The sequence below is a fragment of the Hemicordylus capensis genome, chromosome 13 (genome assembly GCF_027244095.1).
Source record: "Hemicordylus capensis ecotype Gifberg chromosome 13, rHemCap1.1.pri, whole genome shotgun sequence".
In the NCBI taxonomy this organism is placed as follows: Eukaryota; Metazoa; Chordata; class Lepidosauria; order Squamata; family Cordylidae; genus Hemicordylus; species Hemicordylus capensis.
Window position 1 is genome coordinate 5,267,254 of NC_069669.1, and position 21,450 is coordinate 5,288,703.

The following is a 21,450-nucleotide window of genomic DNA, read 5'->3' on the forward strand; positions in this document are numbered from 1 at the left end:
GGGGCCAGGCCAGAGCAGGGTCAGATCTGTGGGTCGCCAGGGAAGCTGGCCGAGGCCAGTGGGTTGTGGTGGCCGGGCTTGGCGGCTTCTCCCTGCAGCAAAGCCCTTTCGCCAGGTGCCCTCCCAGCCCTGCTCCGTGCCGGGTCTCCTGGGCCAGGAGCCTGGCTTGGCCGGCCCTCCCCTTGGTTGCCCTTGAGTTAATTTGGTCTCTCAGGCTGCCCTGCTTGGGCTCTGCCCGGCCGGCTGCCGTGGAGCGGCTAAGTATGGAAACAGGCGTGTAACTGGACCCCCAGAGCCCCTCGGAGTGCCTCCCCTCCCCACGGCCAGCTCAGCTGCTGCCTTCTGCCCCTGTCACGCAGGAGTCCACTCCTCGGGCTTTCCTCCTTTTAAGGGCATCCTTTATCATGCCCCAGAACAAAAGGGGGCAGGCGCGGGGGATCTCCTCCGCTCTCGCCAGCAGGCTGGCATGTGGCGTGGAGTGCCCTTGGCTGTGGCCGGCTGGGCTGGGGAGGGGGGCTCTCGGGAGCCTGCTGTGCCACCTCGGCCTCCTTGGGAGCTGTGCAAGGGTCCTGGGCAGGCCGCCTGAGCCCCAGATGCTCCTCCTGCCACACCAGTCGCGCTCACGGGGTCCCCACCAGGGCCTCCCAGGGTGGGGTGGGATGGCTTTCTAGAATGGGCTCAGCCATGTGTGGGCCTCCCGAGGTTGCTGAGCGACAGCTTCCCACCCAACTCCCTGGAGAGGATGGTTGTCGTTGTCTAGCAACAGCAGGAGTTCCACAGCCGGGGAGCCCCTGCTCTAGAACGTAGGCCTGTGCGGCGTTTCTCGAGGGAGAGGTGTGGGGTCTTCAGCCTGTGTGCTGGTTCTGTGGGAGAGCTGGACCATTCCTCCCGCAAAGCACGGCTGGGCCTGGCTGGTTGCCACATGGGGCCACCACACCCAGGCTGGGCCCCCCAACCCAGGCTGGCCCCCCGGCCCTTATACTGGGCCTTGGCCTGTGGGGAAACTTGCTCCACTTCAGCTCTCCAGGGCAGGGGCGTAACTAACATAGGGCAAGGTGAGACAGTTGTCTGGAGGGCCCCTAGAGGCAAGTCACATGACTGATTCCTCCAGCCGCGCACCCACCCGGGCTTCCTTCAGTTGTATTCATTCTCCGAGTGTTAAGACCTGGAGCTACCAGAACAGCAGGTCTTTCTCTAGTACCATTAAATGCCTTGCATCGTCCACAATTTACAAAACCCTTTTAAAAAATAATTTAGGATGATCTATTGTGGCACATAGGAGATCTCTCTCTCTCTCTCTCTCTCTCTCTCTGTGTGTGTGTATATATATATATATATATATATATGTGTATATATATATATATATATATATATATATATATACACACACACACACACACACACACACACACACACACACACACACACACACACATTTTGCTATGCTTGTTGTTACCTCTATTCGGCCTCACTTAAGATTTCTTTACTTCATGAGCTGAGCTTCAGTGAGGGGGGGGCCATTTTGAAATCTTGTCTCTGGGCCCACTCCAACCTTGCTACACCCCTGCTCCAGGGCCCTCTAGCTGAGTGCCCAGCAGGGAAGGTGCTGTGCCAGTTGTGCACCCACAGGCTGCAAAGGCAGGAGGTTCCGTGGGCCTGGTGCTTCTGTGGGCTTTGACCCCATGGGGAGTAAGGGAGGCCTTTCTTTCAAGGCCTGCTTGCCTGTCCCTCGCGGCCTCTCTTGCCTGCCGCCTGTCCAGACGCTGCTCGCTGGCTTCTGCTTTGCTCCACGCTTCCCTTTTGCCAAGGGAACTGGCGGCAGGGGTCCTTTTTAGGGTCAACCCCCCCCCCCGGGCTGGAGAGTGTCTTTGGGTCTTGGCAGAGTTGATTCTTGGACGGGCATCGTTTCCCCCTTTTTCTCCCAGGGTGTCCCTGGTTTGCTCTCTCTCTCGAGGGCGGGGAGTGATAAACTGAGGATCTGAATGGCACGGAGTTGAAGCAGGGCTGCAAAACCTCTGAGCTCCTCCTCGGGGGAAGGATGGGGAAGATGTCGATCTCTTTCCTGGGCTCTTGCAAGGTGGGCCTGTGTGTGCCCTTTGCATCAGGGCTGGAAAGGGGTGGGCCTACAGAGTCAGGCCGTTCCAAGGGTGTGTCTATACTGCATGTTTTAAACCAGTTCCAGACCACTTCCATCCTAGTGTCTCTCAACCAAGGAACTTAGTTGGGAAGCGCAGTTCTCTGAAGGGCAAAAGCTCTCTTGCAAAAAAGAAAAGAAAAAAAGCTTGGGATTGCCGAATATCTTAGAAAACGAAAACATTTGTTCTGCTGGGCAGGAGGCTTTGGCCATCAAACGGGTTCCAGATGAGTTTAAAGGTGTAGTCGAGGTGTCCGTCCTCTTCTCCTTGCTGTGTATCTGTGGAGGCTGATTGCATCACTTGTTCAAACTCGCGATCTCAAGATGAAGTCCCCCTGCCACCGCAGCCACCGCAACCCTCCGGTATCCGTCCTTTCCGTGCACACATCCATGCTGGGCTGGGAGGGCTGTCCCTCCTGCCACTCCACAGCCCAAGGAAGCATCTTGCTCAGCCCCAGTTTAGCCTTGCCCAGTTCTCCACAAAAGGCACCAGGGCTGGGGGCTGGGGGGTGGGCAGGCGTGGCCGAGAAGAAGCCAGGCTGGGTTGTGCTCCTCGGATGGAGTAGAGAGCAGAGGAGCTGGCCTTGGCTACCAGACAGGAGGGCAGGGGCCTCGTTAGCACCTTCTCCCCCCCCCCCGGGCTTAATTGCTGCAGAGCTGAAGCCTTCAGAGTCCAGCAGGGGAATCTGAGTGGGGGAGGGAAGGGAGCTAAATTTATACCCAGCAGGGCAGCCGACAACAGTTGCTGTGTGGCGGAGGCGGCGGTGGCCGGGGGGGGTAGATCCCCCAGCGGAGCCTCAGCCCACCACTGCCCAGTCTGCCCACCCAGTTTGGGGGAAGGGGTTCCAGGCTGGCTCTGGGCGAGAGGGAGCAGGCAGTGAGGGCCGTGGGGAGGCCGGCGGGGCCCCTCTGCCCCCCCCCGACGCCAGACGTGGGGGACGGCCAAACTCACGCTGCCCTCAGCCTCCTTCCCCCACTGCCCAGTGACCCCACCCCCCACTTGATATTGATATAGGCAATTCCGAGGGCTCTGTTACAACATGTCAAGGATCATGGAGCAGACTAGAGAATGAACTGGAATGAATGGCAGGGAATGCCCACTGAAATGCACTGGCCAAGGCCCTGAAATGCACCTTCCAAATGACCCTAGGGATGTGTGGAGTTTCCGAGTGGCCGTTCGCCATCCTTTCGGGCTCCTGCCTCCCACACAAAGCGAGCTGGACTTGTGGTAGCAAGCATGAATTGTCTCCTTAGCTAAGCAGTGTTTGCCCTGGTTTGCATTTGGATGGGAGACCACATGAGGGCACTGCAAGAGATTCCCCTTAGGGGATGAGGCCACTGTGGGTAGAGCGCCTGCCTGCTTGCATGTCGAAGGTTCCATGTTCCCTCCCCGGCACCTCCAGATCGGGCTGAGAAGCTGCTGCCAGCCGGTGCAAACAATACTGAGCTAGACGGACCGGGACCAACTTAGGGTCTCATTATAAGGCAGTAGCTTCCTATGTGTCTTCCGTTCCTATGCTATCCGGGTTCCTGTGGCTGCCTTCAAGCAGTTCCGAAACTTATCAGCAGAGGGGGCATTCCCAGCCGTTCCCACAAGGAGCTGGCCGCTTTCCCAAGGGAGCATCTGGGGCCATGTGTGAATGCCGGACAGGCCAGCCTGAAAGGCCCTGGATGCAGGCGCCACGCTGGGCTTCCTGATGGGTTGGAGCTCAGGCTGGACTCCCTGCAGTCTCTGGGTTTGGCGGTCCCATTTTGAACACTCCGGGAGGGAGGCCCCTCCTAAAGGGACTGTGGAAACACCTCTGAGATGTGGCCGGGGGTGGGGGGGGAGAAGGGCCAAGGGGGGGGGCAGCGAGACCGGGCCCTTCTCCCTGCAGAGGAGTCAGTCTGGGGTGGCTCAGAAAGTGAGCTGCTGGTTCCAGTGGGTCGTCGTGGCTGTTGCTTGTCGCTGGAAGAGAAGCATTGTTGGGAAACTGGGGGTGTGTCGGGGATTGGGGGTGGGGTGGGGGTGATAACTCAGTGGCAGAGAGTGTGATTGCATGGAGACCCTGGGAAGCCGCTGCCCAGGTAGCCCTGGTTGGAAGAGCTGCCCAGGTAGCCCTGGTTGGGCTGGAAGAGCTCAAAGGTCTGGCCCCGCTTCATTTACAAACATGCAGAGAAGTCCAAAAGTAGAGATGTGAAAGCCAGGGGGAAACCCGGGGGGGGGGAGTCTCCACACCCCCCCCCCCGCAAATAACTCTGGTTTTTTCCTGGAGTTTAAAAAAGGGGTGTGTGTGTGTGTGTGTGTGTGTTCGTTCCCCTCCCCCACCCCTGGCCTTTACATCTCTAGGCAGAGCGGGCAGTGTGGCTTAAAGGCGGAGCCCTGGACCAAGCCTCCTTCCTCCAGGAGAGAGGCCCCTCTGGTGACCCCAGGGCTGGCTGGGATGAGCATCCCAGGTCAGAGCAATGCACAGACCGCTTGCCAGGGGTGTCAGTGGACATGGGCGGGCGGGACGGACCAGGGGCGAAGGTTTGCCTTGGAGCTCATCAGGGGCCGGAAGTGCTCCGATGCCAAGGAATGTCCACAGCTTGGCCAGCGGCTCAGAGGAGCCCCTTTGGCCCGGGCGGAGCCGTGGCAGTGTCGCCCTGGGGACGGGCTCCTGGGGCTGCCCCCAGACGCTTCCTCCAGCCGGGTGCCAGGCGGGAGCGTGGTGGCCTGCTAAAGACGGCTTGCCTCCCCCCTGTGACTCTCCTCCTCCGTGCCTGTCTCTCTGGGCATGGCAGGCGGCCAGTACTGTATGGCGGGTCCCTGGGGTGTCGGCTTTCAAGAGGCTTCTTCGGGGACGTGCTTGAGATGCTCCTGTCCCCAACTGTCGCCCACCCACCCACCCCCAGGCCTCGAGAGCAGCAGAGCTAGACTCCTCCTGGCTGCCGAGGCTGTGGGCCGCCTCCCAGCAGAGATGGCTGCGAGGGTCGGTGTGGCGGAGGAGGAGGAGGAGGAGGGCGCTCCTTCGGCTCTGGGTTTCTCCCAGCATGTCACCTAATGGCACAGCAGGGAAGCAGCCTGCCAAGAGAGCAGGAGGCCGTTGGTCCGAATCCCCACTGGTGTGTTTCCCAGAATATGGGAAACTCCTATATCGGGGAGCAGCGATCTAGGAAGGTGCTGAAAGGCATCATCTCATACTGTGAGGGACGAGGCAATGGCCAACCCCTCCTGTATTCGACCAAAGACAATCACAGGGCTCTGTGAGCGCCAGGAGTCGACACCGACTCGACGGCACAGCCTTTCCTTTCCCTTTCCCAGCAGCAGCGGCGGCGGCTTCCCCACCCAGTTGCTGGCGGTATTTTTAGCCGGGCGAGGAGGGCCGCTGGGTGTTAAGCCCGTAACCTTCAGCCCGTTTCTGCTGCAAGAGATCATCATCCCGTTGCCATCTGCAGGTCAGCACAATTCAGAGCTCGATATAGTTGGGCCTTCAGTTTGGGGGCGGCCGGGGCCAGGGGAGGTCTCCTCAGAGAACACCTTGAAGGTCACCGGAAATGAGGGTCCAGAAGCCCTTCCCACTGGGGGAGCTTAGATCAAGAGGGGGCACCCCCATGTCCCCAGCTGTCCTTGCTGAGCCCCAAAGGAGAAGGAGAAGCAGCAGCAAGCCAGCCCCGGGTTCCTCCTCGGCTGAGAGCCGTTCTAGAGCCCGCTTGGAGGAAGAGGAGAGATTGGACCCAGTGGCCCTCTCTGGGGGGCTCCCTTGCGGCTGGGGTCCAGGCTACGGCCCGGAAATCCCTCCTCCGGCATCCCCAGATGCTCGGGAGCAGCCGCAGCCTTTCACAGAGCCAGGTTTCGTTTTCAGGTTGTTATATTAAAAACGAACATGCTACGAGTACAGTTCCAATTACAGTCACTTACAATGAAGAGAACAGCCAAATCAGAAGCAAAAAAAAAGGTTACCGCAGGGCGGCGGAGGGAGGGATTTGCAAGTTACAGAAACAAATTACAGTTAACATAAGACCAGCCCTGCTGTTCAGGCCCAAGGAAGCCCATCTGGTCCAGCATCCTGTTTCACACAGTGGCCCACCAGATGCCGCTGGAAGCCTACAGGCAGGAGGAACATAGGAAGCTGCCATATACTGAGTCAGACCCTTGGTCCATCTAGCTCAGTATTGTCTACACAGACTGGCAGCAGCTTCTCCAAGGTTGCAGGCAGGAATCTCTCTGTAGCCAAAAGAGTGTGGCAGGGAGTAAGCAAGTTGTTAGAGTGCCCTGATTTGGAAAAACAGACTTGGGAAGAACTAACCTCGGGTTTGAGCGATAGAACCTCTTTTCGAGGTCCCAGAAAGAAACCTTCAAGGAAACGCGGGTGCCCTCATACTAGGGATTTGGAACGTTCCCCTTCTCGTAATCAGGTCAGTAAACCTGTATGTCATTTATGCAATGCTCCTGCATAGGAATAGGGAGGGAAGATGTGACCGAGAGGTTCACGCAGATGAGACAGTAAATTTCTTCTGGAAAAGTTAGTATGGTTATGTGCAAAAAGACAAGTGTATCTCTTCTGAACAGCAATGGGACAAATTATGGAAATGGATGTTGGATGTAAAAAAAAAAACCCATTACCCCCCACCATTTACAGTAATGCCTGCATATACTTTATAATGCTGTGGGTTACCAAATCCTTGTTTGTAAATCTTTGTAGATTTATGATGTACAAACAACCACTTTGTATATAATTGTGCTTTGGTAGTTTGTTGGTTCTATAAACAAATCTTGTCCCCCCAAAAATCTTGTCCTATTTTGGAGATGCTGCCAGGGAGGGAACTTGGAACCTAGATGCTCGTCCCAGAGCGGCTCCATCCCCTAGGGGGAATAGCTTACAGTGCTCACACTTCTAGTCTCCTTTTCATATGCAATCAGGGTGGATCCTGCTTAGCTAGGGGAACAAGTCATGCTTGCTACCACAAGACCAGCTCTCCTCTCTCCTGCGGTTACTCCACTGCAACTGGAACTCAGAGGCATCCTGCCTTTGAGGCTGGAGGTGACCTATAGCCCTCCGACTAGTAGCTGTTGATAGACCTCTCCTCCATGAAGTTATCCAAACCCCTCTTAAAGCCATCCAGATTGTTGGCTGTCACCACATCTTGTGGCAGAGAATTCCACAAATTGATTGTGTGAAGTCAAAGTGTGAAAAGGTAATTCTATTTGTTGGTCCTAAATTTCTCGGCAATCAATTTCATGGGATGACCCCTGGTTTTAGTGTTATGTGAGAGGGAGAATAATTTCTCTCTATCCACTTTCTCCACACCATGCATTATTTTATAGACTTCTATCATGTCTCCCCACAGCCGTCTTTTTTCTAAACTAATAGCCCCAGGTGATGTAGCCTTACCTCATAAAGAAGGTGCTCTAGGCCCCTAATCATCTTGGTTGCCCTCTTCTGCACCTTTTCCAGTTCTACAATGTCCTTTTTTAGATGTGGTGACCAGAATTGTACACAGTACTCCAGGTGTGGCTGCACCATAGTTTTGTATAAGGGCATTATAATATTAGCAGTTTTATTTTCAATCCCCTTCCTAATGATCCCTAGCATGGAATTGGCTTTTTTCACAGCTGTTGCACATTGAGTCGACACTTTCAATGAGCTGTCCACCATGACCCCAAGATCCCTCTCCTGGTCAGTCACCGACAGCTCAGATCCCATCAGCGTATTCTTTAAGTTGGGGTTTTTCGTCCCAATGTGCATCACTTTACACTTGCCAATGTTGAACCGTATTTGCCATTTTGTCGCCCACTCCCCCAGTTTGGAGAGATCCTTTTGGAGCTCTTCACAATCAGTTTTGGATTTCACTACCCGAAAGAGTTTGGTATCATTTGCAAATTTGGCCACCTCACTGTTGACCCCTGCTTCTAGATCATTTATGAATAAATTTAAAAGCACCGGTCCCGGTACAGATCCCTGGGGGACCCCACTTCTTACTTCCCTCCATTGTGAAAACTCTCCATTTATACCTACCCTCTGTTTCCTGTTGCAGGAAAAACATCATCCCCATATACGTCAATACAGTAGATGCTTCATAACTTCCCCCATTATAAAATAGTGTACACATGCACATGCCCATAGGCCAAGAAAGAAGGAATAAATGCTTCAATTAACCAGATAGCAAGCCCCCTGCCCCCCCCCCGCTTATTACAGCATAACACTCAAGTGATGGGAGGTGGGAACAACCCCTCCCACCACCAATTCAGCCAACAGTGGCAGGGAATCTGCTCCTTCTCACAAAGTGCCGCTCTCTCCACTTTCTTGTAGATGTACCATACGCCCTCTGTCACCATAGCTTGTGTCCTGGTTCCTCAAATACATGAGCGCTTTTAATACAGACAGATTGCTAAAGTGCACTGTAGTCCAAGGCACTGTGCATCTGGCCTCACGTCCTCCCCTCCTACCTGGTTCCTGCATAATGCCACCATGACCCAAGTGGAGCCAGGCTTCACTTTCATGGAGCCAAGTGGAGCCAGGCTTCACTTTCATGGAGCCAAGTGGAGCCAGGCTTCACTTTTGTGGAGCCAAGTGGAGCCAGGCTTCACTTTCATGGAGCCAGGCTTCCGAGCGGGAGGTGGGCAGCCCTTTGGAGACCTGGCCAGGTGTGGGCAGCAGAAGCCCCTGGTGATAACGGCCTGAATGTCCCAAATGCACCAGTCTGCGGCCCCCTTACTGTGGGGAACTCCAGAAGCATGTGGGCCAAGGTTCTCTGGCACCATCGGGGCACCATGGAAGGTCCCTGCTTGCAGGCTTCCCAGATGCATCTGGCCGGCCACTGCATGAAGCCGGATGCTGGACCGGATGGGCCTCGGCCTGTCCCAGAGGGGCTTTTCTTGTGTTCTAAGGGGTCAGTTTTGAATCCACCCAGCTTCTAATGGCTCAGACCCCACATGCCAAGGAGCTGGCCCCCTCCCTGCCATTCCTGTCTGGTGTGGAGAGCTGGTCTTGTGATAGCAAGCAGGAACTGTCCCCTTTGCTAAGCAGGGTCTGCCTTGGCTTGCATTTGAATGGGAGACTACATGTGAGTGCTGTAAGACAGGGTTTCTTAACCTCGGGCACCCAGATGTTGTTAGACTACAACTCCCATCATCCTCAGCCACAAAGGCCATGTCTGGGGATGATGGGAGTTGTAGTCCAACAACATCTGGGAGCCCAGGGTTAAGAAACCCTGGTGTAAGACATCCCCTTAGGGGATGGGGCTGCAGCTCAGTGGAAGAGCATCTGTTTAGTATGCAGAAGGTCCCAGGTTCACTCCCTGGCAGCAGGGCCCAGCGGAGTGAGAGAGATAATGAAGAAAACTGGGAGGGGTGGACCTGGGAGGCCCTCAGGAGCTGGGAGGCCCAGGTTCTTTGAACCCATCCACTCAATTATAGCTACATCCCTGCCTGGCATCTTCAGGTAGGGCTGGGAAAGACTCCTGCCAGAAACGCCCAAGAGCTGCTGCCAGTCAGAGTTGGCAGTGCTGAGCTAGATGGACCAAGGGTCAGATTTAGTAAAAGGCAGCTTTCTACTAGGTTCCTATCTCTGAGGCCGGAGAGCATAGCCATACCAGTGTTTTGGGGGTCGGAGAAATAAAGTTGGAGAGGAGCTGGTCTTGTGGTAGCAAGCAAGATTTGTCCCCTTAGCTAAGCAGGGTCTGCCTCGGTTGCATATGAATGGGAGACTTGATGTGTGAGCACTGCAAGATATTCCCCTCAGGGGATGGAGCCGCTCTGGGAAGAGCATCTAGGTTCCAAGTTCCCTCCCTGGTAGCATCTCCAAAATAGGGCTGAGAGAGATTCCTGCCTGCAACCTTGGAGAAGCCGCTGCCAGTCTGGGTAGATAATACTGAGCTAGATCGACCAATGGTCTGACTCAGTATGTGGCAGCTTCCTATGTCCCTAAGCATCCCGCCTCAGCTGAACCCAATGCCCCCAACGCCAAAGTGCCTCCTTTAGCCTCAATCGGGGGCGGGCCCAAAGGGAGGGGCTGGGAGCTTTAGCTGCTCCCTTCCGCCCCCGCCCACCTGTTCTCCTCCCCCATCTGGCTGGAGAGTGGGTGGGCCACCAGCCTGGATACCCGAACACAAAGGGAGGGCTGCCGCTGTGTCATGCCGGCACGTGGGACCCAGCCTTTGGAGGGGATTATTCATCTGAGCAGCAGCTGCTTCTGCTGGGGGCGGCTTCATTTCTCAGGCTTCATTTCAGGCATCCATTGTGGAATGAGAAACGAGGGTGGGCGAGTGGGTGGGCAGCCTGGGGAGGGTGCAGGTGACCCGCCCCGCCCCCCTGGGATGCTGGCCAAATCCACGCAGCAGCAATCGCAATCTAGCAGTAGCAGCTACGTGGCGGCGGCGGCGGCGGCAGCATCCCTGGTGCAGGATCACCCGTAATCAAGCATGCATGGAGGGGCTTGGACTTGCGGGGGGTGGGGGGGGGTGGACCGCTGTTAGGGGCGACACTCCCCGTGCCTTTGAAGTGAGGGGGGGTGGGCAGAAAAGGGAAGGCTGCAGGGAACCGTCCCGGGGCTGGTGTGAGCAGACTCCCCTCTCTGGCAATGCACGCTCGGTGCACGAGGTGCGTGCGAGGTGCGTTTGCAGGGAACCTCCCTTGATGAGGCAGGCACAGGGACATAGGGAGCTGCCTGAGTCCGACCCTTGGCCCATCTAGCTCCATACTGTCTGCACTGACCGGCAGCAGCTTCTCCCCAGTTTCAGGCAGGAGTCTCTCCCATACTTGCTGTCAGGGATTGAACGTGGGACCTGCTTGCTAAGCAGATGCTAAGCACATCGGAGAGCTCGGTCGGGATGTGTTTGCAAAGATCACGGCAGGAGCCGGCGGGAAGAGTGACTATGTGTGGTGTAGTGGTTCAAGTGCTGGACTAGGACCGGGGAGTCCTGAGTTCAAATCCCCATTCAGCCATGAGACTTGCTGGGTGACTCTGGGCCAGTCACTTCTCTCTCAGCCTAACCGACTTCACAGGGTTGTTGCGAGGAGAAACTTAAGTATGGAGTACACCGCTCTGGGCTCCTTGGAGGAAGAGCAGGATAAAACAATGTAAATAAAATAAAATAAAATAAAAATAAAAGTGTTGCCTGGCCAGTCTCTTCAGATAACAGGGCTGGGTCTGCGTTTGCACAAAGAGGCAAACACCTCTGGGCCCCTGAACTGTGCCCTGAATCTTTAGTAAGGCTCCGTGGTGTGCAAGAGTCAGAGAGCTTCCCTCTCCCTTAGCCTTTCCTGGCCTTCAGTGGCACCGGACTCTAGAAGCCTGGAAGACGCTAGCCCCTTTGGAAGGACTTGCAGCCTCTCCGCCCTGCTCTCCTCCTCCCTCCCCTGCCCTGGGCTGCTTCGGTCCGGCTGGCCTGGAAAGGCAAGAAAGCCGGGAGGCTTCCTCAGGACGGCCTGTGTCATTCGAGCGACCAGCACCTGTTTGCACCCAGTTTATTGATAGGAGCAGTAACAGCCAGCCTGGTGCTGGGGAGAGGCCGGAGAATGTATTTATGAGAGCCTCCGAATGCACGGCGGCGGCAGCAGCAGCATCGACGTCCCTTTATTAGGCAAGGGGGCCTTGCACCTCCTTCCGAGGCAGGCGTGCATGCACCCAGCACTGGGTAAATGCGCACCGGCTGTTTTGAGGCGAAGGGCAGGCCAGGCGCAGATCCCACTGACTGATCATGTTCTAACCATTTAGAGCTGCAAGTCTCTGCCCCGGATGGCCCCGAAGACCCTGCCAGCTTTGCCGAGGGCGGCTTGCTGCCTGGAGACCCAAGTCTGGTGGAGAAGGAGGAGCTGCTCTATGGAGGCACAGCCAGACCTCCCGGGGAGGGCATCCCCCTCCAGCGCCTCCAGAGGCAGGAGGGCCACTCCAGCAGCGGAGGCCCTCCCACCGGCGGGTCCAGCCGGGCAGGTGCTCATCTGGATGCGGAGGCTGTTGGGCTAGAAGAGCAGGATGCAGCCCTTGGCGTGGAACCAGAGGGAAGCCCTGGAGGAGGGCAAGGAGAGGGCCCAGAAGAGCCAGCAAAAATCTCGGTGGTCGACACAGAGGCGCTGTCGCCTGGAGAGGAGACGCCAGAAGAGGCCGAGAAGAACAAGCAGGGCCTTTCCGGGGGAGAAGGCAGAGACGCGGCCTCCGGAGGCAGAACAGGGCCCTCTAGGAGCCTTCTCCACTCCCCAGAGGCCAGAGAGGAATTGTCTCTTCCAGTGGCCAATATCACGCCAGTTGCTGACTCAGGCGAAGAAGCCGGAGGCCTCCATGACAGCGCCCCTGTGGGGGCACCAGATCTGCATGAGTCTGAAGAGGAAGGGGAGCCTCAGGGAGCAGGAGGAGAAGATCCTGGAGAGGAAGACAGTGCCAGCCCAGAAGAAGAAGAAGAAGAAGAAGAAGAAGAAGAAGAAGAAGAAGAAGAAGAAGAAGAAGAAGAAGAGATGGAGCGAGGGGAGGCCGATGGTCTCGGGTCACTCGAGAAGGAAGAGGTGGAGGATTCCGAGGAGGAAGAAGATTCCGAGGAGGAAGAAGATTCTGAAGAAGAGGAGGAGGAGGCCACAGAGGCAAGGGAGGCGGGCGGAGAAGACTCGGGTGGCCAGCCAGCAGAAGCAGAAGCAGAGGATGCCACCTTGGCAGGAGAAGAGATTTCTCGCAAAGTGGGAGAAGATACTGTCCATGAAGACAGAGACGGTGCTGGAGAGGATTCCAGAGAGGAAGAATCTGAAGACGGGAAAGAGGAGGCTGGCTTGGGGAAAGGCGTGACGGAGGCGGCGGCGGCAAGGGGAGACACCCCCGGAGATGTCACACACGAAGATGCCCTGGGCCAAGGCGAGGACCCGCCCTCGGAGTCGGACCGTGCCAGCCCTGCTCCGGCTGCAGACATGACAACGGAGCCCTCCAGCCCAGCAGGCCACAGCAACCCCCCGGCAGCCGAGGCCGCTGTGCAGCTGACCCAGAGAGGTCCTGGCTTTCCTCCTCCTCCCATATTGTGGTGCTGAGTTAAAAACAAAAAACAAAACCTCCCCCAGTGGCCCCAGGAAACCCACCTGCCCCCTCCCTGCCTGATGCTTTCACCCAGCAGGCCGTGGCAAAGGGTTGGGGTGGGGAATGGTCAGTGGGGGTAGCGACAGAGGGGGTTGAAAAAGCAGCCCACACTTTTTAGTGGGGATGGAGAATAAGCTGGGGGGGCGGGGGCGCTGGGCCTTGTGCCCCCTTCTGCATGCTCTTGCCTTCTGCTGGAGAGGAATGTGGGCATTGCACCAATGGACCACACTTTTGCCTGGGGAAAATGACAAAACTCTGCCCAGAAGCCGACAGCCTAAGAGGAATCTCACTTCCCAGGCAGGCTGGCCGCAGGCCGTGCCGGCCCAAGGGTTGGCGGCGCCCCAGGCACAGCCTGACCTTTGGCGCTGCCCGCCTCTTCGCCCACAGGGCCAGGTGCATCCCATCAGGCGGGCGGTCCCCGTCGCCCACCCGGCTGCCCACTCGCTCTCTCGGCTGCCTCCGCCCACCACTGGGCAGCCAGCCTGCTGCATGATGTTGCCATGCGACACGTGGCAACGCTAATTAGAATGCACACAGCAGGCCAGCTGCCCAGAAGCAGCCAAGAGCAGCAGGAGTGGAGGGCGGAGGCAGCAAAGAAAGCAAGTGGGTGGCCGGGTGGGCAACAGGGACGGGGAGAGCCTGCTTGGCTGCCTGCCCGCTCACTTGCTCTGACAGCTGGAGGCGCGCCTACCTGCAGGAGCAGGGCCTCCCATGTGAGTGGCCCGTGAGCCCAGCCGTTGGTGGTGCCCCTCCCTGCACGGTGTCCTAGGCAGCCACCTAGTTTGCCTGGAGGACAGACCAGCCCTGGCTGCAGGGGTTGCCCAGGGGGGGGGCTTGTGCCCTCGTGGGTCTTGTGCCTAAAGGAAGTGTCTCCAGCAGCTTAGCAGATGTGCCATTTGAGGAATTCACCAGGTTATCGTGCCAAGGCCCTGCTAGAAGGTCCCCCACCCCACCCCGACCTTTTGGCTGGCTTCTGTAGAAATACGGAATCTCCATACTAGGCCACCTGGGCTGTTAGGTCGTAGCAGAAAGGTACTGAAAACCCGAGTTATTGTAACCCGGACCTCTAAAGGCAGTGTGAGTGGCTGGCAGGAAGCTCAGAAGGGGGTTCTTTAAAAAGAAGGTCCTGGCATAGCATGGAGGATTCCATGCAAGTGATCACATGGCCCCTTGCCATGCATGGTGGCGGGTGGGGGCAGGAAGCAGGACGGAGCAGCCCTTTGTCAATGCTGGGCTTGGCTACATGTCACCAGAGATGAGTCAAAGGGCTATTTTGGGGGACCAGGAGAGGCCTTTCTCCAGCCGTCAGCAGCCCAGCTGGCATCGCAGCTCTGCTGAGCATCTTCTGCCCGGCCCAGCACTTCCAGTGATGCGAACTGGAGTTGCCCCCACGGCAGGTCAAGGGGACCCGCCCCACGTGCGCAGGCCCAGCCAGGCACGGTGGCCGGGACCAAAGGGTGGGGAGAGGGCGAGCTTCCCTTCTGCATTCAGCCACACAACAGGGGAAGCAGGATTGCCAGTGCGGGTCATGGATGGAGCTCATTCTTGCAATGAAGAGGCAGGCGAAGAAGCACCGAGCCAGGGCAGGGGAGAGCCGTGCGCGCTCCCGATTGGCGGTTGTGGACTTGCAAAGATCACGGGAGGCGGAGGGGGACATAGGAAGCTGCCATAGACTGAGTCAGACCATTGGTCTATCTAGCTCAGTATTGTCTTCACAGCCTGGCAGCGTCTTCTTCAAGGTTGCAGGCAGGAGTCTCTCTCAACCCTATCTGTAGATGCCAGGGAAGTAATTTGGAACCCTCTGCCTGCAAGCATGCAGATGCTCTTCCCAGAGCAGTCCCATCCCTTAAGGGGAATATCTTCCAGTGCTCATCCAGTCTGTTTAGACTGTGAGCCTTTGGGGGACAGGCAGCCGTTGAATTAATTAATTAATTAACTTCTGTATGTAGACCGCTTTGGGAACTTTGGCTGAAAAGCGCCATATAAACATTTGTTGCATTCGTATTCGTCTCCATGTAGTCTCCCAGTCAAATGCAAACCAGGGCAGGCCCTGCTTAGCAAAGGGGGCAATTCATGCTTGCTGCCACAAGGCCAGGCCAGCTCTCCTCGTGTGGGAGGTGGGAGCCGGGTAGGACGGCCACGGCTAACCCACGTTCTGCCCCCAGCATTTTACCCAGGGTGGACAAAAAGCCACCCTCCCCAGCTCTCTCCTACCTTGATCTTTGCAAAGACAGGCTTAGGAGAGCACAAGGCTCCCTCCTGTTCTGGCTGGGCACTCCCCCCACCCCAGCTTTTCATTGTGAGAAGCAGCCTCTTAATTTGTGAATGAGGACACATACTTGATCTACTTCCCATTGTCTGTTGCCCCAGGCTGTATGTAGCTCAGGGGTCAGGGATGCCTGGCCAGCCGAAAGACCACCAGGTGGGAAGGGCCCTCTTAGGACATCCCCCTGTCCAAGGAGGCAGCTGAGCTGGATCCTGCTGCCTAGGAACAGAGGAAGCTGCCATATACTGAGTCCGACCCTTGGTCCATCTAGCTCAGCACGGACTGGCAGCAGCTTCTCCAAGGTTGCAGGCAGGAGTCTCTCTCAGCCCTGTCTTGGAGATGCTGCCAGGGAGGGAACTGGGAACCTTCTGCTCCTCTCAGAGCGGCCCCACCCGCTCTGAGGATAGCTCTGAGGGGGATATCTTGCAGTGCTTACACATGTAGTCTCCCATTCATGCAAACCAGGGTGGACCCTGCTTAGCCAAGGGGACAATTCGTGCTTGGGAGCTCTCCTCCCGCTGCAGAGGTGGGGCGTGAGATGGTAGTCAAGAAGTCCTGCTTGCCAGATGAATTTCATGTCCAGGACAGGAAAACCAGCACAGGGGCCTGGCCATCTCCCTCGGACATGCCTGGCCCACCTTCTCCCTCCAATAAGCCAAGGAAGAAATTTCTGGCAACTGTTCATCAGCAGGATCCTGACAGATTGCCCCATGAGGTGGTGGTGGAGGGATTATTGTGTGATGACTCTCCATATGTGATGTATGCATTCGCAGTGGCAGCAAGGAGGCTGTGAGCTTGTTTTATTCCTGGAAAAGTTGATTTGATGGGCCTTTTTAAAAATGCATCTGTTTTAGTTGTATCTATCTTGATTCTATTGTATTTTGCGTATATGCAATGGCCTATCTATCTACCTATCAACCTATCTATCATATTTATATACTGCCTGACATGTGAATCCCTAGGTGGTGTACACAAGTTAAAATACAGGTACCGAACACCATAAAATGATTAAAACAATTTAATGATCTAAACGGACCATTTAAAATCAATTAATTAAAAGCCTGAGAAAACAGGTGCGTCTGAAGGGTCTTTTTTAAAACAGCTCTGCTTTTGACAGGGAGTGCATTCCCTGGGGCTGAGCATAATAAATATTGAGTGATTGATCCCTTCGATAATGTTCAAGACCACTTACGACAATAAAAGTTAAAGCAGCATTACATGAAAACCTAAGACCAGCCTTAATGCAGTAAGAGAATGCTAGAAATGCAGCAACAGTTAAAGCAATGCCTGAATCCGCAGATTAAACACAAAGCACTGCACAGCCCTACCAGCACTGAATGAATCGTGACTGTGCACTATCTATGCGCATGTGCGCATGTGTGTGCGATGACGCCTTTGCAGCCTTCTTGGTGCTTGGGAGAACTAAAGTGCAAGCAGGGGGGCAGGAGGGTGGGTGTTGCGAGGGGTGCTCTTTCATTAAAGGAGGGCTTTCTGCGGGGGCGTAGCTATAATTTAGCAAATGGGTTCAAAGAACTCAGGCTCCTAAGCTCTTGAGAGCCCCCCAGCTGCACCCCTCCCTATTTTCTTCATTATCTCCCGCCGGGGAAAGGGGTGAACACAGGCCCCCTCTCCCCTAGCTACGCCCCTGCCTTTTGGACTATCTTGAAAGTGTTCTCTGCACATGACCCGTCCCAAAGTTCTTCAGCCACAGGAAAACGGTGAGCAAAGCTGAGCTTTGAAATCCCTGCATTCTGCCCCGTCAGGTTTACATTGTTTGGTGTTTAATTGTTTGGCACGTACCACATCCGTAATCCAAACAAGAAACTGCAAGTGGCCAGCATGCTAACTAGATTCAAAAGTATCCCGTATTTGTCTGGCTTTAAGAACTTCTTTTGGTCTGGTCTGGACTCTGGAGAGGCCCCGAAAGGTGTGTGTTGTGAAAATGCCCCTTGGCCTCTCTTCCGTTCTTTTGTGTGTGAGTCAGAGAGGTCTCCTTGCCACTCGCTGTGCAGTCAGAATGCAGCAGCGTCTAAATTTAGCCCAGTATTCCTCCTCCTCTGGCAGCTGTTGGTCCCTTGCCAGGCGGCCCCAAACTCCGGCCACACTTGGCACCAGCGGAAATCCTTGTTCGCCGGGAGGGAGGGGGGAGTGTCTGTGTAAGGGAACAGGCACTGTGTGTTAAAGACCTGAAGGAGCCTGCTGGGGGAAAGAAGGGATGGCGTTCTGGGCAGTCTTGCCTGAGTTTTTATTTATTTATCTATCTATCTATCTTACATTTTGAACCCCACTCTTCCTCCAAGGAGGCCAGAGCAGTGTACTACATACTTGAGTTTCTCCTCACAACAACCCTGTGAAGTAGGTTAGGCTGAGAGAGAAGTGGCTGAATGGGGATTTGAACTCGGGTCTCCCGGGTCCTAGTCCAGCACTCTAACCACTACACCACTCTGGCTCTCTCACAGAGTTCCTGCTGTGGGCTGAGATGCTCTCTCTGCTCTTTCTGCAGAAGAAGTCAACGATGCTGGGGAGGCTGCCACGGCCAGGGACCGCTCCCACATCGAGAGCACCTTGAAGCTGAAGGAGGAGAAGCCTGCGGACGACTACTCAGGTAGCAGTAGGAGGGGGGGCTCTGGGCGGAGAAGGCGGCCCCCTCCCTGCTCAGGGTCATCTGGAGAGAGACACAGGCATACCTCCCCTGCTCTTGCCGGGTCTCTTCTCCAAGGGGTCTCTGCTGCACCTAGAGATGTGGTGACTTGGGGGGTGGGACGGGGGGGCGTTTCTGAGTTCTTTTCCTGGGGGAAATTTGGGTTTTTTTCCCCAGGGCTTCTCAACTCTAGCCAGAAGTGCACTTAAGTAATTATGGAGCCTGGACCAAAAGGCCTTTGGAGCCCCCTCCCTGCCGCCTTCAGGTTAAGCATCATCCCCCTACACACACACACACACACACACACACACACACACACACACACACACACAATTTTTAATACGTGGGTCCTTGAGGGCACAAACAGCAACTGAACTCACAAGGATGTAAGAATATAGAACGGGTCTATTTATGCAAATATGCATGAGCAGAAACATTCCAACACGCAACTTCACAGATCCCCACCCCACATCTTTCTTTCCTCACTCCCCCCTCTGACTCTAAAACAGAGGTCACGCTCGGCTACCTGGCCCAGGTCACAGTCATGCTTGGCCGGCATGGGCAGGTGGCGTAGCGGCCACACCACCCAGGACAGACTAAAGAGGATTGGGGGGGGGGGGGGCCAGAGCGTGTGGAGGCCAGGGTAAGAGTAGCCCTGTCTCTAGCTGATTTCTGAGTCCCAGTTCAGCTCATTTGGACGGGGCCACGCAGCTGAGCACCCTAGTTTGGCTCCCAGCAGGAAGACAGCATCTCTTGTGCCTGACGCCATCACTGAGAGAGATCTGCCCAACACCAGCTCAGAGGAACTACCCTCCCTGCCCTGCACCACCCTAGCCAGCCCTGGCACCCGGGCAACCATTTGGCCTGGCCCCACCAGACACTCAGCCCACTGCCCTCCTTGGAGCTCAGCTGCTCCCCAAAGGACTAGGAACTTCACTGCGCATTCACTGTGTACTGCTGCTGCTGCTGCCGCCCCCTAAGCAGAAGCCAGCCTCGCCACTCCCTCTTATCCAGGGAGACCCTGCTGCTGCCGGCCTGGGTGCAGAGCCCAGCCAGGTAACGGATATGAATGCGACGGATATTTATAGACCGCTTTTCAACAAAAGTTCCCAAAGCGGTTTGCATAAATATAAATAATTAAAGGAAATGGCTCTCTGTCCGCAAAAGGGCTCTAAAAAAGAAACAGAAGAGAGACCTCAGCAACAGCCACTGGAGGGATGCTGTGCTGGGGATGGAGAGGGCCAGTTGCTCTCCCCCCTGCTCAATAAAGAGAATTGCTACTTCTAAAAGGTGCCTCTTTGCTCAGCAGGAGGAAACTGCATAGAACCCTCTCCGATAAGCCAGCGAGGTTACTAACACCTGTGTGGAGCCTGAATTCAGAAGTCAGGGTTGACAACTGACAACACGGGGCTCTTCCAGCACACATACACACACACACCTGCCCCTGCCCCTGCCCCTGCCCCTGCCCCTGCCCCTGCCCCTGCCCCAGGAAGCAAGAGCCCGCAGGGGTGGACACATGCACCCCTGCTGGTTACCCCTGCTGGTGTGGCAGTGCTGGTCCAAGATGAACCCCCATCCAGTTTCCTTGAGAGACCTGCTCTTGCCACCGTTCACCACTGGGTGGCCCCCTCCACAAGGGAAGCCAGCACAGGTGTGGCGGCTGCATTCCGGAGTCCCAGCCCTGCCTTGTGGGGTGACCGAACTCTGGGTGGATGGGTCATTTTTTCATTCTGTGCCTGAAGTAGGGCAGTGTTTCTAACTGAGCCAGGTTGCCAGAACTGTAGGAATCTAAAGTTGTGGAAGAGAGAAAGACCCCAGCTCCCACAACTGCAGCCACCCAAACACTGTATTTATTTACTGGGTGAGGTGGGGTGGGGCGGGGTAATGTGGCAGTCCCCCTCCCATCATGGAACCTAGGAAGCTGCCTTCTACCGGGTCAAACCATTGGTCCATCTAGCTTCCTCTGGTTCCCTATCAATGAGGTTCAGAACGTCAAAGCGGTTCCTGATGTTCTAGCTGGAAATGGTGGGAACATTCTCTAGTCTAGATCATATTGTGTCTTCTATCTCAAGATCCTATTGTGTCAAAAGAATGTCAAATAGGTTCCCATGTCTCAGAAAGGCATCTTCTTTAAGTGTATTTGACAAAAATCCACCTGCAAGGGAAAATACAAATTGGGGTGTGTGTGTGTGTGTGTGTGTGTGTGTGTGTGTGTGTGTGTGAGAGAGAGAGAGAGAGAGAGAGAGAGAGAGAGAGAGCGCTTCTGACTCACACAGGCCCCTTCATCAGGGTGGCGGCAAGTGCAAGAGAGAGAGGCTGACAGAGAGAGGCGGGCCTGGCATTTTTATTTCTTCCTGTTGGTTTCCTCCTTCATGGCAGGTATACTGCAGCGGTTGAGGAAGATCTACCACACATCCATCAAGCCTTTGGAGCAGTCCTACAAGTACAATGAACTGCGTCAGCACGAAATCACCGGTAAGACAGATGCAGGGACGGGTGGCAGCCGAGTGATGATCTTGCAGTGCCAGGCATGATGCTCAACAGGGTGGTGGGGTGGATGGAGCAAATCCAGCCTAAAGGTCCCATTCCACACAGCCAGAGGCCTGTACAGATGCTGTGTGTGTGTGCATGCATGTGTATGCAGGGGGGTTATAATTTAGAAGCTTGTGATGCTGCTGGAACCAGGCTCTCGTTTCTCTGCAACGTGCCTGAGTCCTCCTCTGAGCCGTGATTTGACTCTTTAATCATCTGGCAGGCACAGCACATCAAGCAGCAGAGAGGCAGACCCAGCGCAGAGGCCTTGGTGTGGCTTTCCAGTTGTTGCTGGACCTCAAGTCCCAGGAGGCCTCCAGATTGCCTGGGGGTGGGGTGGGGGGGGAGAGAGATGGGAAGAGGGAAGGCCAGTAAACAACGTTTCAGAGGGTGGGCGGCCCCTTGAGATAGAAGTGGTGTCCCTCTCTTTTTTTGCCTCACCCACCCCCTTGATCTTCTCCCCACCTGCTACCACCGCCACTCACATGCCCCATCTGCCCCTCTAATGATCAAGCAGGGGCGTAGCAAGGTTGGAATGGGCCCAGAGACAAGATTTTAAAATGGGCCCCCCCTCACTGAAGCTCAGCTCACGAAGTAAAGAAATCTTAAATTAGGCTGAATAGTGGTAACAAAAAGCATAGTAAAATTTATATAAACACCTATGTGCCCCAATAGAACATCATCCTAAATGATTTTTTTAAAAGGTTTTGTAAATTGTGGATGATGCAAGTCATTGAATGGTCCTAGAGAAAGACCTGCTGTTCTGGTAGCTCCAGGTCTTAACACTCACATCAGTTTCGGAGGATGAATACAACTGAAGGAAGCCCGGGCGGGGGCGCGGCTGGGGGAGTCAGTCATGTGA

At 55.6% G+C, this 21,450-nt stretch overlaps 1 protein-coding gene across 4 annotated transcripts in view; it reads left to right on the top strand.

The window, feature by feature from the left end:
- The window catches only part of SRL (sarcalumenin), a 34,395-nt gene that overhangs the window by 499 nt on the left and 12,446 nt on the right, over positions 1-21,450 (top strand). For 2 of the 4 annotated variants that reach the window (XM_053275907.1, XM_053275909.1), the window contains exons 2-4: positions 11,812-13,065; positions 17,919-18,023; positions 20,436-20,531. In XM_053275907.1, the coding sequence (XP_053131882.1) occupies positions 11,812-13,065; positions 17,919-18,023; positions 20,436-20,531 (1,455 nt within the window). The remainder of the gene's footprint in view (positions 1-11,811; positions 13,066-17,918; positions 18,024-20,435; positions 20,532-21,450) is intronic. The other 2 variants (XM_053275908.1, XM_053275911.1) reach the window with 1 other exon arrangement.